The sequence below is a fragment of the Hippichthys cyanospilos genome, chromosome 17 (assembly GCF_059441005.1).
Source record: "Hippichthys cyanospilos isolate Australia breed blue-spotted pipefish chromosome 17, RoL_Hcya_1.0, whole genome shotgun sequence".
NCBI lineage: Eukaryota > Metazoa > Chordata > Actinopteri > Syngnathiformes > Syngnathidae > Hippichthys > Hippichthys cyanospilos.
In genome coordinates, this window is record NC_142385.1 from 8044488 (window position 1) to 8061611 (window position 17124).

The window sequence follows — 17124 nt, forward strand, 5'->3', positions numbered from 1 at the left end:
AGTGAATCAGGGTTGTATAAAGGGACAAATGTAACAAGACATGACAGGAAGCAAGCAATGCGAAGTTATTAGCATAAGTGAAGTTTTCATGAATCTAAAAACCCAATGATCAGTAAGGCAATTCAGGTACCACAATATAATGTGTCAATACAGGAATGAGATTTTTCCATATCCGTGGTTCACGGACCGTGATGTTTAATTTTTGGCTTTGCGTCGCAAAACAAATGAATAAGTTGGTGGAAATTAAGTGTTTTGTTTTTATTGTAACATTTTACTACATCTACTACGACACCTACTTTTACTACACCCGAAAGGAAGTGCAGCGTTCACTTAGTAACGTCGGCTTTGTAAGTAAATTTAACGGTAAATTCAATGACGCAATTAACGTCACTAAGTAGTGTTCCAAATGATTTTTCATTTGATTTACATCTAAACTCTTAATTCACTATATAGAAATTAGAGGCCTTCTTTTTCGTGAATAGACCAAAAAAAAAAAAAATCAATGCGTGCAAAGTAAACTCCGTAGTTCTAACTCCCCACCAGTAGGTGGAGAACATGATAATAAAGCAGGAAGCTGTTTTAACAAATAACAGAAGAAGAAATTTTGCGGGAAACACGAAACGAGTGACAGCACAAGAGTGCAAGAAAAGTAGGTAGAATGTGTACCAAATATTTATTCAAATGTAAAAGGATACCGTAGTTCATAATTATGTGTAGTATTTCCCAGTAATTTTGGCATGTAACGTGTTGACATGTTGTGTGTCGTTAAAGTTGTCAAGCTATCGCCACCCTCTTGCTAAATCACTGTGACTGATAACACTAAACAATAACAGTGACGACGTTGCTTGGTAAAATTAATCCTCGCGTTTTGAAGAATCCTAACTTCGTTTTGTTGCGCTTAGGTTAAGAAAAGGACTTCATGGCTCCGCCTAAAGACGCCGAGGTCAAAAGAGGGATTGCGCTCCTATGTGAGACCATGCAGTGCCCTATATGGTAATTAATTTTGGGAATTAAATAGTATAAAACAGCCATTTTTTACAAATAAAAAGTATCTAATACGTTTTTGTTTCTTTTACAAACAGTCTGGATTTATTGACTCAAACTGTTTCCACCAAGTGTGGCCATCAGTTTTGCAAGTAAGTATCACATTCAAATTTTTCGATATTAAGTTGGTTCTGTAGTAACACCACTATGTTCTCACTCACCTTCTTGTTATGTCTGGTTTCGTTTTTGATATTAAATGTCTGCTGTTAAATGCCTTTGATGTAAAGATCAGTTAGTTTGACAAAATACTCACACAATGGTCAAAAAAAATCCATGTACCATAGCTCATTTGTATTTGATTAGTTTCCCCTTTTAAATGCTATATAACCTGTACTTGTATACATGTACTTTATCAGTTCAACACTTTTTAACCGCCATAGGTTATGTATACTGAAGTTGTTTGACAACACCAAGCCAAGAAGAGCAGACTGTCCAGTGTGTAAAGAAAAGATAACAAAGAGGTTGGTCACAGAATCTTTTAATGCAGAGATCCTGCAAAATATTCATAAAACTTGTCTTTGACGAAGTCTTGAGTATCATCAACGTGGAGACATGGTCTTTAAAAGTATCCCAAAACCTGACTTTTTGTCTAGTAGAAGCTTGCAGGAGAGTCCAAGTTTTCAGCGACTCGTCGCAGGACTGCAAGACATTATTCAAGCATATGAACGTGATACTGGCACCAACTGTAAGTACATATCTATCTATCTTTATTTTATTTCGAAAGGAGAGACCATGTATAATGTCTACTTTTTCCATTCAGACTTGACTGGGCTGGCCCAGGAAGGAAGGCGATCTTGGTGGGTGTGTCTGAAAGACATATTGTGATTCAAATCGATTTTAATTGTCACTTGTCTTTGATCGCTATTGAGCCATTTCATTCCAAGCAGGGCCAATGATGAAAAACAGGGAGATGGGACTTCCAGCAACTTGGATGATGTTGAAAAGGATCTTCCGGGTTCTCATTCATCAACTATAGGAGGTAAAATTTTGGCAGTTGTCATGTTCAGCATTCACTATGATGGACAAAAGTGCTGGGACACTTTGCCATAACACCTCCGGGAAGAAAAATGGACCAGTGGACCTTTCTTTTGGTTCCAGGACGAAAAAAAATTGTGTTCTCATAAATATTTCCTCAAAGTCGGAGGGTCGGGATTTTTCAAATTATATTGTGAAAAAGATTCCCTGGGACTCATGGGGAACTAACTCCTAGCTTCTCACAAATGTTATCATTTAAATTTTAGCCATTGCTATCCTTAAAAAGTTCTATGATTTCTCTTATTCTGGAAATATTTTGTGCTCAAAATTCAGAGTTCCTCTGCAAATAGGAAAATCAATTATATCAAATTCCAGGTATTAAAAATATAGAAATTGAAAAATACATAGAACTTATAGAAAAACACAATTTTCTAAATTAGAGACTGTGTCCAAAGCTCAGTCTGGGCCGTGGTTATTTTACTTGTTGGGAAAAAATAATGAAATTCCAAATTTGAAGAAACCTTAAAATTGTTAAACGGTTGCTTTTTTTTTTTTTTCTTTTTAGCCCTCAATAAATTTGCAGGAGTGATGGGATTTGAAGATTCCAATTCTTTGATGACAGGTGAAGGTCAAGACGACTCCATTCAAACATCACAATCCACTGAAGTGATTGAGGAAACAGTCAGTGCATCGAATCCCATAACTTTGCGGAAAAGGCGAAAGGACCAAGTCGTGCCTGCCCTTTTAGAACATCAACCTCTAACGCAATCCTTCGGACAGAAGAAGACAAAGGAAGACAAGTCCGAGCAGGTCTTTGCAAAGAGGAAGAAGCAAAGTCAGAATGTCGGTGAGTTGCTCATGAAGGTTCCTGCCGAAGAGAGCCACAAGTTGGAGCAGCCCACAGTGGTTGCTCATGTTTCCGACTATTTGAACTGCTCCTCTTCCAGCCTGGATGTCTACACATTCAACAAGTATGAGCAGGTAACCAAAACGCTTGAGGAGCATGTTTTTGGGGTCACCTACAGACGAAATCGAAGAAGCTACGGAAGCGCCAACATCAAATCACCACCACACTCAAAAATGCTACCCATGAAGAAATTGACTAACCTGACTACTGACATCACAAAAAACCTTGGAGAGAAACTTGTAGATCTGGAAGAGCCACCAACAATGGATGTCTCAGAAGAACCAGGAAATTGTGAAACTCTCAAAAAGGATCTCTCCAAACATAATGAGATAACGAGCCTTAAAACACTTGAGCGTGAAAAAAAGCCAATGAGAAGATTACCTACAGTCTTGCAGCGGCCCGACTCGGAGTTGCAGGCTAAAGCCAGGACAGAAAGGTCCGCCTCGAAAAAGACAGACAGGCGGCGAGGCTTCTCTGGGAGAGGCAAGTCGGCCAGAGCCATGAAACCTCTGGTCCTCATCGGAGTTCAAAACGGAGACGGCATCTCTACCTGTAAGCTTCCACCGGAAGCGGTTCAGGTTCACATTGAGAACTACCCTAGCAGCGAGGACCAGGAGACGCCAATCACGTCGGGCACCAGGAGGTCTAAGAGGATGCATTTATCTTCCCAGCAAGTCCGGCAGCCAGCTGCCAAAAAATCTGCCTCTCGCCAGGAGACAACAGCGCTGCGAATGGACGTTAAAGATTGTGGATTGGATCTTTCGGATGAAAAAGCTCCCAAAACTAATGGCTGCATATTTGACAAAGACATCTCTTCAATCGAAAACATGGAGATCTCCCATCTGGAGAATATCATTGAGGAAGGTCTTCCAGGTGAAAACGAATCAGTTGCAGATTGTGACCCCCCTCTGGTTCCAAGTTCTGCAAGTTTGTTTGGGGGGGTTTATGAAGATCCGGCTGCGCATTCTATTCCGATTTCCCAGTTGGAAACAGAGGACGGTAATGACAGCGATCTGGACAATGCACAACTCCTCAAGAACTCCAAAGCCACCAGAAGGAAGCCCTTAAGTGGGAACAGAAGTGATGATGATGAAGAAGAAGTTGTGAACAGCCCGAAGAAAAGCAGTCTTACAAAATCAGGCAACCAATGTACCAAACAGAGCTCAGATCTCCCTGACCCATCATCTTGTAGCGATTTGATCCCCCCAACCAATTCACTCAGAAGGCAAATTGACACAGAAGTGACAGCCGCTTCCGTTCTCCTCAGGGATTCCGTCAGCAGTGTCCTCAGTCCCAACAAAGCGATAACACGAGAAACAGAAAGCCCTCTGGCATCCTTCATCCCTCAGGTGGTGGATTCTGGATTCCATTTTTGTGAGCGCCAGGAGGTGACACAGACTCCGTTTGTATCAAGGGAGCACCCCGGGAACCTGGCCGAGAACCCTGCCACCGCTGGAAACTGTTCCGAAACCATATCTCAACGTCTCTTAAACGCCGACTGCTCCTTGACGCCGGATGGCCTCGGAGTTCAGCCGAGCCAGCCGGCCCATGGAAGCCAGACAAGCGTCCGGTCATCTGTCGGGAGCAACCCCACGACACGGAGGAGAGCTCAGAGGCTGCAGTACTCGTCGGAGTCATCGAGCAGCTCCAAAGAGAAGTTGCCCACTTTGACGCAAATCTTCCATCGGGACGCTCCCTGCCCTCAGGACGACTGTGTCCCAGACGCCGCTGAAGCTACCCAGCCCCGAGCCGATGATGTCGCAGTGCGGTGCGAGAGTCCAGACTGCGTCACTGCCAGCCAAGCGTCCGTGGACTTGTTTGATCCTCCAGATAAATGTAAGCAATATTAGTTTTAAATTTTTATTATTTATTTTTTTTAAGCTGCATGAAGTACCTGTTTTGTTTTGTTTTGTTTTGTTTTTTTCTCCAGAAGGTGCCCTTGGTTTGAAAATAAATACTCATGGAGTGGCAGTGTTTTAAATGTCCTCTTTGAACAAAGTGCTATCTAGAAAGAGTAAAAAAAAAAATATCAAGTGCTTTATGAAGCTTTGTTCGTTCATCACTAGTTTTGATTAGACTGTAGAAGCGAAGTTTTTAATTAGTTTTTTTACTTTTTAGCGTTTCTTTTAATTTTTATTTTTATTTATTTATTTTTTTTAGTATTTGTTTAATTATATTGTTGTTCACGGGCTTCCATTCGATTTTGCTCCAAGCAATAAGCTGTTGCTCTACAAATAAAATGATTTTCTTTTTTGCAGGCGATGTGCCCATAAACGGCACAAGGATGTCTGCTGAGTCGTCGCAATTTGCAAGTGAGGTTCTCGTTACGCAGGTAAATGTACATATCCTGTTTTTAAGTTATTTCAATATCAAATTTTCTTTACATATTTCATCTATCGTCCCGTGCAATAAAAATACTACCATAAATTGGTAGTAAAGAGGCTAAAATATTTAAACATGTTAAAGAACGTTTAGAATTAATGTAACATTCGAATTAATTATATTTTGCTAATCTTTTAAACTAAAGTTCAGCGTAATTCATATATTTTCACTTACTGTGTATGAAATACATTCTTGCATTTTTTATTATTAAAATTGCAAGGCTTCACCCAGTTTCTTAATAGATTTTTTTCAAATTTTGAAATGTGATTTTAACTATTTTTTTTTAATGCAAGAGTTGATTCCTGATTGGAAAGCTGTAGAAATAAAATTCTTGGAGAAAAAAAAATATTAGCACAGAATTTCCACCAGGGGGCAGCGTCCTCATTGTCCTTAGAGCTTGTCATAGCCAGAATGACTGATGGCTTTGCTGTTTAAAAAAGAAAAAAAAAATCGCTCTCAGCGAATTTTAAATTGGATTTTATTTACATGGCCCAAAGAGTAGATGATGATCTCCTCATCCATCATACTGCCTTCGCCTTTGTATCTGTCCAGTGTCACGCCTCTAGATTTAGTTTACCTCACTCCGCTGGAATTGCTTAAATCTCACTTTAACTCATACATGCCTCCATTTATCGACAAAGTAAAGCAAAGACAAAAAAAACAAAGAACCTTTCAGTCAAGTTTAATTTCTGCTCCCGCTGATTGACACATTGTGCATGCGCGAACTAAAGGTTGCATTCTTAGCTTTTCGTCCTCTGTTCAGTCACTTGTAAATGCTCCTTTTGTTTTCCTCCCTTCGTCAACTAGCAAAAGTTGGAGATGCAGCAGGAGTTGGTGAGGCTGGAAAATTTGATGGCGCTTGTGAGCGAGGTGCTTCAGGAGAAGGAGGCCAACCCTACTGTGTGTAAGCAGAGCGCATTGATTAACATAAGCAGGACATGCTTTAGTGGTAGATACCGTTTTTTCAATCCATGCCTCTAATTAATGTAATTACATACTCAATCTCTTTGTTGGTTTTCATTAGGCGCAGACGTGCAGAAATCCGCTCCATGTGATCCGAATGCAACTTGTGATCCTGATAGGTTAGTAATGCTGGCCTGCATTCAAAATGCCGTATCTTCTTTCTACGTTTTGTGAGTTAAGGACATATGGAAACTCGCCTGCATGTGTGCCTGTTTACACCGCTAACTTTCTTATCAATAGCACATTCAGCATCAGGTAATTGGGTAGCTGCCCCCTCGTCTGGATAGGCGTCGCACAAATGATCTCTCCAATCACGCTCCGACTGCTCCGGCTCCATAGACATATCAAATAAATAAAAATAATAAGAAAAAGTCATTCATGCTTTTTATCATTTGAGGCCACTCAGAGAGAAACTTGTGTTGCCTCTGTATTATATCTCTCCTGCTTGACTTCTGCCCCCCCCCTCCACTCCATTTCCCCCACCTGGAAGCATTCGTCTCGCAGTGTTCTAAGTGCTCTCCTCCAAGCTGGCAGATGATAACCTGAAAGGGGCTTACCAAGATGAGCTTGTTGTGGAAATGAAAAAGCAGACAGAAAAGTGCTTGAGAGAAATAATTGCAAACCTGCTGTTAAATGCGGAAGAAAGACAAATTGTTGCTCAAGCATGATGGCATGCAAACCAAGGGCCATACCTGCGGGTGAATTTTCTTTATGTTTCGACATCAAATTCAAAACTTTTCATCTCGTTCCCTGCCATTGAGGGCTTTAGACATCAAAGATATATTTTACCTCACATGCTGTTGGATGTGTTATTCATCATCTTTTTCTGTATTTTATTTATTCATTTTGCTGTATGAAAATTTCTCCTTCTCTCTGAACCAGAGTTTCATCTGGAGGAGTTAAAAAATAAAAATTGCGTAATGAAGCTTCGTTCACAAAACTTTGTCATAAATTCCTTTGTACATTTTAACGCTGCATCATTATTTTGCAGGAATGACCTTGCAGAAGGTGCAGAGGAGCCTGGAAGGCATCCCAATGATGAAGAACAGTTGCCTCAGACGGCCGTTATGATATGTAAGGCCATTTCTCAATCTTACATCCTAGTGCTCATTATTTGACGGAATCATTTGTTCATATTGCTGCCAGCTTCCTCGCTCGCACCACCAGTTGAGAAAAGCGGCGCTGATTCAAATTCAACCTCCAACGATAAAGAGAAGAATACATGTGGGAGAAGCGGCAGCAGAGCTAAAATGGTGCTGGTGTCGTCTAGATTGTTGCCCGCCGAGCGGGTGTGTGCGTGTTCGTCCGACGAGACCGCAATTATCCATCTTGAAGTGGGGTGGAGGGTCGGGTATTGTGTGGCAATCATACCTGTCTGTCTTTCAGATGACGGTGAGGAGGTTTGCTAAGAAAGTCGGCGCACGTGTGGTTTCTCAGATGACTGCAGAGGTGACGCACATTGTCATGGGCACAGGTAGGCATGGACTCCTACTGTTCGGAACTTAAGGCAGCTGTAGAATAGCCACATCGTTCGGTGTAATTTTGCAATCGTTTTGTATTAATAAATCCATGAGAGGAAATTCATCCCTTAGCAGGTGGGTGCCAAAAAATGTTTGTGTTAAATGGCCAAAACCCCTCCCCACACGTTTAGAATTTTCTCAGGCAGGCATTAACATTTTCTCCGATTCCTCTCATTTAAATTCACCCTCGAATTAAAAAAAAAAAAAAAAAAAAGTACCATATTTTCCGCACTATAAGGTGCACCTAAAAGCCTTATTTTTTTTAAAAAGCTGATGGTGCGCCTTATAATCAGGTGCGCCTTATATACAGTATGGATCAATATTGAGATTAGGATTCGTAGATGGGGAATGAAGTGATAAAGTAAGCTTTACCTGTTTCTTTTGTGTGTTTACAGTTGAACAAGATTGGTCATATTGACATTGAGTTATTATGCTATTGAGAGTTTAGAGTCATTATTTGAGTTATTATTGTTATTACTTTGAGTATTACTATATTGTGATTGAAAAAGTTTTAAAATATGTCCTTAATTGAGGGTGTGCCTTATAGTCCGGTGCGCCTTATACATGGAAAAAGTTTTAAAATGTCATTAATTGAGGGTGCGCCTTATAATCCGGTGCGCCTTATAGTGCGGAAAATAGGGTGCATTTTATACAATTCAACCAAGAGTCAAAACATTTATCTGAGAAATATTTTTTTTCAACATCAATTTCCTGCAGTATATGGGGGCTTGTATAAAGGATCTCCTATTAGGGAAAAAATATACTGTATGTGATAGCTTTTGGAAATTCATACATTCATTTTCTTCGCTGCTTCCTCTCACTGGGGTCACCTCCCTACTTCAGCTGTCTCTGTGCAGTAGGCAGGGGACACCCTAAACTTACATTCACACTCGGTAACGGTAATTTGGAGTGTCCAATATACCTAAACCAAAACCCTAAAACCCATGTGGGCACAGGGAGAACATGCAAACTCCATCTAGGAAGGCCAGAGCCAGAATCGAAACCGCGACCTTTAAACTGTTAGGCATATGTGCAAACCACTTTAACACTCTATTCTAATGATCAATTGATCACATGGGAAATTGTTAATGATTCACATTGCATATTTTACTGTTCCTGTGACTTTGCCTGGAGGAGAATGATCGATTTGGCTTCAGTCCCTTCGGCAATCAGGGAGCAGAAAAAAAAAGTAGACTCTGAGTTTTCAGGATGCATTTTCATGTTTGTTTAAAAAAATAAAGTGTGGGGGGGCTCTAAAAACATCTGCGAAACAGCAAGACCATGAAAGGTGAACTGTGTTATTGCCAAGGAACTTTTCAAAAATTGTACATTAGTTCACCACACACTCAGATAAATATTTCAGGCCTTTGTTTAAATTTTCACAACTATGACATACGAACAATTATTAAACATCCAGTATTTCAGAAAATTTGAATATCATGAAATTGATCCCTTCAATAATCTCTGCTCCCTGTGTAATTCTGGTCAAAGGCAAAACCTGCGGAGGTTTTCCTTCTGCTTTTAAGTAGTCTCATTCTGGTTTGAAAGGTAAAATTAAGTTCACCTATAAAGCGCGTTTTAGGTTCATTCTTGATTTTTTTTTACTTAAATCCAAATAGTGAAAACGTTTCTCTGTGTGTGACTGGTCCTTTGAATGGAATTAATAAATTGTTTTACGGGAGCATTTCAAGCAAGCTCTGACACTTTGAGCTTTCTAGTTCAAGAAAAAGAACATTTTCTTTTCCAGCAGTACTTTGCTGTTTTGTGCGGCTCCTTAACACAAGTCTTTTGGAGATAAGGCACCAACCTCATTCTCTTGCTCGTCGCTAATTACCCTCCCTGATAGATTATTTTTAATTCGCCGTCTCTAAAGCTATTCATTGCAATGAGACCTTTTTACGAAGCCGTCGTTTCCCTGGCAACCAAGAAATTGGAAGTGCTTGGCATTACGATCCATGCTGGTTTGAGGTTGAGAGCAATAGAAAGCGTTGTTAAATTTTGAGGAAGAATAAGGCTGGGCAATAAATGTAATTAATTTGATTAATTCATCATTTAACTAATCTAAGTTTCACCTAAATCATCAAATAGAGAAGAAGTGACCATTTAATCGTGGCATTTCAAAGGATAGTCCACTAAATTACGTCTTTGGGATTGAATGAATGAATTTGATAACTAAATTATTTTCATCTTCATTTATTACTTTTAAAACCATTTTTTTCCACTTGCTGTCTACTGAAAATGATATCAGATGCTGAAGGCTCAGGTTATGAATGAGCAATCAATCACTGTTCATCTTATGAATGTTACATGACCAACAGGAGAGCCGTGATTGGTTATTACCCTAGTCCTGAGTGCAGGTGATGTCATTTTCAGTCAAGAGCAAGTAGAAATAGGTTTTTAAAGACATTGCACATGGAAAACTAACTTATGTAAATAAACTAATTATATACAAAATATTTTTTTACCTCTACAAATGGTAAAATAATTTGATTATCCTGTAAAGTTATGTGCAAGGTATAAATGTTAAGGTTATGATTAAACTGAGATTTTAGATCAGTATTCATTATTTTTGTCTGCATATTTTCTAGTTTTTGTTTTTTTTAATAAATCAAACTGCTAAATAAATGTTTGTTAGATTTATTTCTTCCATGTGAAACCAATAAAATTGTAGCCCTCCAGAATGATTGAAGATTTTTTTTTTTTTTTTTTTTTTGTCGTCATATCACCCAGCCCTAGTATTGTTGTATACAGTATATATTACAAATATACCAAAATCAATACTGTACATGCCCCATTTTTTTTCACCAGATGAAAACCTGGTATGTGTGCGTACCCTCAAGTACTTCCTTGGCATTGCAGGCAGGAAATGGGTGGTGAGCTTCCACTGTAAGTGATGTCTTTATTTTCGTTTGTATGTCTTACTCTGTGTTGTGATTTATATAGCGACATAAATGTAACCTGACCCTTGCAAGGTCCCATGAAATAAGCAAACGTCTCATTTGTTCTTCACAGGGATTGTCGAAAGCTTCAAGCAAAAGAAAATCTTGGACGAGGTATGCTTGCCTCCATCTTACATTGCCATTTTTAATCAAGGCCGCCTGACAAAGCTTTCCGAGCCGCTTCCTGCGATAGACCTCATGCATTATTTGTCATCCATTTGCTTTTGAATTCCCAGCATCTGGTGTAATAACTCCACTGCATCATAGTGCGCTCATTATAAAACCAAATAAGTGTTTTTCCAACTCGCCAGCCCGTCTGAGAGTAACGGCGTGCTCGGAATGTTTTCCATCGCAATCAGTATGTTCACATTGTTGTGTTTCTACTCCGTGCAGAGCTTATTTGAAGTAAGAGGCGATGTGGTAAACGGGCCTGATCACCTCGGGCCGAAGAGGGCCCGCACCACCAGTGACGACAATGTAAGTGCACATCTTTGCAGTCATGAAACCTGTAAACTGCGGTGCGACTAAATTAAGTAACCGTTTTCATTAGTGGCTGGCTGATTATGTGTCGGCAGCAAACAAATCTGGGTCAAATTCATAACATTCTGCGGCAAAATGAAACTGTCAGACTCCCGGGAGAACTTATCCAATCACAGGACACGTGCGTATTGATTTCTATGTAGGCCTACCTAGCTGGCCCTCAGGTCGTCGTCTTGCGAGATGATTGGTCCAAGTGCTGTAAACTGATCGGACTGTGCTCATTCACTTAGAGCAGGCAGGCCCTTCTCTGTTCATTCCAAACACTCAGGCAGGTTTTAATGGAACCTGACAACACTAGCTGGCTGAAATATGATTGGATAAAAACGTTTTTGATGTAAAAAATTTAATATAATATATAGCAATAGAAGCACTGCAAACATGTCATACAGAGGACAGACCAAGGGGAATAATTTATTTAAAAATAAAATATGAATAAATATGTTTTTCATGTATGTCTAGGCCAGTAGAGAAGGCCTTGCTGGCCTTCAGGGTCCACCAGTTTGTTTAAATGAAACAAAACAAATCTGAAAATACATAGTGCAACATAAATTTGTCATACAACCCATTCAACTACTAGGAACTTGTGTTCACAAGAATAATGTCCTAAAAATGTCATTCATTGTGCCATGCAATGCGAATATGTGATATTCTTACTTTTGATCCCCACCATTAGCGGGGTATAGGTACCAAACGGGACTGTGAACAATGAAAACTTGCATATAGCGGACACCTATAGAAATGCACTGGGAGGACACAAGTGCTTTTTTTTTATTCGTTATAATTTAAAAAATTTCTGATTGGCCAATTGATCAGCAATCTGAATTTTCTGCCACAAATTTGGCATCAGCCTAAAAAAAAAGAGAAATCGAGCCAGTCGGGCCCTAGTTTTCTTTTAAAATCGTCTATCTAACTACTTTTCAACGCAGCTGAATTCATTTGAATGAGCACGCCCGGCGATTACCTGGCACTCCAATATGTCCCGAAAGACATTAGTGTTGTCTAAATTAAAAATCTGCACTGGAGACTTTCATCACACAAAGCACCTCTGGCTGATCATTATAAACGTTCAAGAGCTGAGGGGAAAAAAATGTTTTCTCCTCACACGTTTTCCCCGCAAACTTACCACGAATGACTTATGCGGCCGCCACGGCTCAAGGAAGCCATTTGGCATGACCATTTCCAGCCAAGTCAGATGACCGTGAAAGCAGCAAAGCGCTTGTGCTCGGACGTGTTATTTTTCATTTTGCATGATAATGGCATGCCAAAGTTGGCCATGTTTGCTCTCAGTTTGTTTTTCCAGCCAATTGATTCTTTTTCCACATGTAATGACCTTTGTCTCCGCAGCTGCTCATGAAGGGCTATGAAATCTACGTCCATGGACCTTTCATAAACATGACCGCAGGTAAACACATAAATTGCAAGTCACATCACTCCACACCATGCTAATATATGACATCAAACCGCGATGTTTATGCCGTATAGAGTTCCAACGTGGGCACCGGCGTCCTTGGAAAATGCTGCCATTTTAATTTAAATATTTCATTAATAGCTTTAAATTATTTTTCACTGCCTGTTGGGGAGCTTTTACCCATCTAATTAAGATATGACTTTTCATACTTGCCTGCTAGCTGTCTTACCCAACGGACACCATTTAAACAGTTCCCAGGTGCCTTCCTACCTGGATTTTTACATTCAGGCATGAGGGGGAGAAATGTCAGTAAACCATAAATTAGATTTGTTTTGTGGTCTCCCATTCGAACGAATATGAAACACTGTGTTGTAATAGTAGTAGAAGGTGTAGGTTATACTGTGGTCATAAGAAAATAGGACGCAGTTCAACTCGAGCCATGTGGCGAGTCAGCCGGCATGTTTTCTTAATAAGTCACGATTTTGCAATCAAAAGCATTTTTTCAGTTTTGTTTCATAATTTTTAGGTGTCAGGGAAGCGCAAAATATTTCCCAAAGTCACGGTTTCTTTAGCAAACAGGTCGTTTTGGTCGCTTACTAGTTTTGTTTTTGTTTTGTTGAATGCAAGCTTGATTGGCATTAGGATCATGAAGCTTTGCTTAAAAAAGAAACATTTGCATCTCTCTGCAGGTGTCATGCTACTTTACACTCTGCAGAGTGGGGAACTAGTGATTGGGAAAATAAAGCCTCATGAAACTTTTTTTTTTTTTTTTCTTTCGACGGCACTCTTGAACACACTTGCATTGCGCTGACCTTTATCTTTGAACAGGGCACCATCTAGAGGAGTTTAAAAAAAAAAACAGATGCTTCACTTTCCCATTAATAATCTATCAATGGAATTTGGTGACATGAATGCTAATAGATGCTGTCACTAAGCTGAAATGCCAGAGGAGAAAATAACGGAATGAGGACTAGCGTGCTGGCACACAGTATATCATGATCGCCCGTCTCGTCTCATCAGACACAATTACACAATAGCTTCCCTTGTCTGTCATTTGCATTTAAATATTTTAACGTTGCTGTGTTTGTGTTTGTTCATCTCCCAGAGGAAATTGAGTGGATTGTACAGCTGTGCGGCGCCACGGTGGTCAAAGACCCACTCACACTCAACAGTAAACGGGTGAGACCGTCACCGCAAAAATTACCTTTCATAGTTTGTCGCAATCAAAATAGATGTGCAGCTGTTTACTCTTGAGAACCTGCGGCCCAGTTTGGGACTTTTAACACTACTTTACGTTTGGTTGTCGGAAACTGCAATATTGTCCAACATCAGTTTGAGCATGGGTATTTTAAGCTTTCCAAAATTGAAATTCAACAATTCCAATTGACATTGCATTTCTGGACATTTATAAGTTTCATACTCCAACGCTGCCTTGAATTATATACTGTATGTAAGACATACAGCATGTATTAACGTTCACTGCCATTGATGGCTGCAGATGTTATTGATCCCCATTTACTGAACTATTCAGTACCAAAGACAGCTACGCTATTAAAAATTAGACTTTAACTATTTTTTTAAGGTAATAATGTACAATGTATTTTATTTTAATCCATCACCATTAACCCAAAAAGGCCGCATGGATCTGACTCTCCTATAGTTATAGTTATCCTCAATGGTGTGTGTTGCTGATTCACATTTAATGATTCCATCAGTGAATTTGGTTCATATACACTATGGTGTATTATTTAAAAGAAAGTACGACCCGGCACATTGTACGTGTCAGTAAAGCATTTGCCCCCTGCCAACACTGCAATTATGATTACTATTCATGACCCCCTCCAGCTTGTTTTCCAGTCAAGCGTTCAGTGTGCAGATGCGAAAGAAACGAAAGTTAAAAGACGCATCAAAGCAGCATAAATGTGTTTATTATTATTTCTACGCTTCTTGTTTTGGTCTCACAGAAGCCCAATCAGCTGGTCATTGTTCAGCCTGAATCAAAGCCACGTTTGTCCAGCAGTAAGTTTCATATCACACATAACACACACACTGGCAATCACAGCGAACCCCCATGTATCACTGAGAAATTCCAAGTCCGCTCGCAAAAAGTGAAAGCCTGCCAAATAATTATTTTAGTGATTTAACAGATATTCATATGCTGAGCTTGACAATTTCCACAGTTGTATTTTTTTGCTCTCGTTTTTGCAAACAAGAAAGCTTCTGTTCTCCCCACAATTCTCACACTCAATGAGTGTTCCTATTTAGTGTGAAACTCTCACCAAGTCTGACAGGCGAGGTGGTAGGCCTTTTTCCCCCACGACAAGATGGATTAGCCGGGGAGAGCAAGTGTGACAAAATTTGGGCAGCATTGAAATGGCCAAGAGCAAATGTTTGACAGTGAGGGGTCATCCGGCAGATTTGGAGGTCTGCGAGCGGCTGGTTGGTGAAACAAGTGGGGAACAAACGCCAGTCTAAAATATATATATATATATATATATATATATATATATATATATATATATATGTATATATGCACATGGCAGTAGTGTAGTTACATGTAATATAGTTCCACTGCATTTTATTTTATTTTTTTCCCAAGAGCACCATCTAGTAAAAATAAATAAATAAATTCACAGTGCTTCATGAAGCTTCGTTTTCCCATCACTAATTTGCAGTAGCAGTCAGAAGTTTGGAAACACCTTCGCCATTTGTCTTGATGCTAACTTTGCACATTGCGCTCCAGTGATCCTCACTCATCATGCCCTCAGTGCATCGCAGAATGCAGAATTGACAGACCATTTGACTTTGAAGGTGTTTCTAAACATTTGACTGTTGTTACACATACAACAGTAAAACATATACCACAAATAGATTTGCACAAAAAAAAATGGATTAAAAAATTTAAAAAGTACCATCTGTATACCAGTAAATAAAATATAGTAATGCAAAATTTTGATAGTCATTACAATGTATATAATAAAAAAGTGCTAACTCTCGACAATGTATAAAAATGACTTAATATTTACAAGTGAATAAATAAAAAAAGCATGACACTTTCCTCGATAATGGAATGAAAGCAATATTTAAAAATATTAACCATGTAAGTATTATGAGCGAACCAAAATGTTAGTTTAGAATATAAAAAAATTATCGAGCCATTTTCAAGTGAACAATAAAAAAAAGACTAACAATTGGCTTGAAAATAAAATATAACCTCTGCGGATTCAGTACAATTGTTTATAAAAAAAAACACGCAAATACTGAATTGTAAAATTGGATAAACAAAATATGTATGAAAAGCAAACAAAAGAAAAACTGCTTATGATAGAGTTGGCATTTAACACGATGATGGTGGCGCCGCACACTCAAAACTACTACTCAATGTATGACTAACATTTGATGGTGATTCTGTGATATACTGACACGAAATTATTGTTATTCACTGCACAGGTCTCTTAAAACGGGCCACGGTTGTGAGTCGCAGTTGGTTGATGGACACGGTGGCCCCTTACACGCTCCAAGCCTACGACAAGTACCGGTGCTTAACATGAGACATGTTTTACCACATTTCAAATATATATATATATATATATATATATATATATATATATATATTGTACAGATTGTCCATAAGTTAAAAACACTGAAGAAACGTAAAGCTGAATTAAAATTAAAAGTATAATAAGTGAACGGTCTGGGGTTTTTGTTTTTCCGTAGGAGCGAGAGCTGGGCAATTAATTGATTTTTAGCTATTCAAGTTGAATTGAACGTGCAATATTTAGCTACTTATTTTGTATTAAAATTTCCCTGCTGATGCGCATTGCTTGCAATAAACATGGCCGTAATTGTCGTGGAGTAAATTTATAGAAATCGTAGATAATTAATGAAACCAAATAAAATAATGCAATTAACTGGTTGAAAAGAGTACCGTATTTTCAACACTATAAGGCGCACCTAAAAGCCTCCATTTTTTTAAAAAAAAGCTGATGGTGCACCCTATAGTCTTGGTGCGCCTTACATATGGATCAATATTGAGATTGGGATTCGTAGACGGGGAATGAACCGATAAAGTAAGCTTTACCTGTTTCTTTTGTGTGTTTACAGTTGAACAAGGTTGCTCATATTGACATTGAGTTATTATACTATTGAGAGTTTAGAGTTATTATTTGAGTTATTATTGTTCTTACTTTGAGTATTACTTTATTGTGATTGAAAAAGTTTAAAAATGTCATTAATTGAGGGTGCGCCTTATAATCCGATGCGCCTTATATATGGAAAAGTTTTAAAATGTCATTGATTGAGGGTGCGCCTTATAATCCGGTGCGCCTTATAGTGCGGAAAATACGATACATTCATACATAACCGGTACCGTGCATGCGTTCGGTTGCAGGACAGCAACAGCACAATTAGCATTATTTTCTACAACAGCTGCCTGAAAAGAGCACC

At 39.0% G+C, this 17124-nt stretch overlaps 1 protein-coding gene across 1 annotated transcript; it reads left to right on the forward strand.

Annotated features, from left to right (window-relative positions):
- Window positions 1–560: 560 nt before the first annotated feature.
- On the forward strand, window positions 561–16368 carry LOC148409411 (uncharacterized). Its single transcript, XM_088439204.1, has 21 exons — window positions 561–649; window positions 903–993; window positions 1083–1136; window positions 1425–1505; window positions 1641–1729; window positions 1805–1841; window positions 1932–2023; window positions 2585–4762; window positions 5185–5258; window positions 6116–6212; window positions 6333–6390; window positions 7263–7345; window positions 7418–7560; window positions 7658–7745; window positions 10600–10677; window positions 10804–10844; window positions 11124–11207; window positions 12615–12672; window positions 13784–13857; window positions 14643–14697; window positions 16129–16368. Exons 2-21 carry the CDS (start codon window positions 920–922, stop codon window positions 16227–16229), a joined length of 3639 nt encoding a protein of 1212 aa, XP_088295330.1. The 5' UTR covers window positions 561–649; window positions 903–919; the 3' UTR covers window positions 16230–16368.
- Window positions 16369–17124: the final 756 nt, after the last annotated feature.

Coding starts and splice junctions, on each gene's coding strand:
- LOC148409411 (XM_088439204.1), top strand. CDS start 920: ATGGCTCCGCCTAAAGACGCCGAGGTCAAAAGAGGGATTGCGCTCCTA. Junction 994..1,082: donor ACCATGCAGTGCCCTATATG/GTAATTAATTTT, acceptor TTTTACAAACAG/TCTGGATTTATTGACTCAAA. Junction 12,673..13,783: donor TTTCATAAACATGACCGCAG/GTAAACACATAA, acceptor TTCATCTCCCAG/AGGAAATTGAGTGGATTGTA.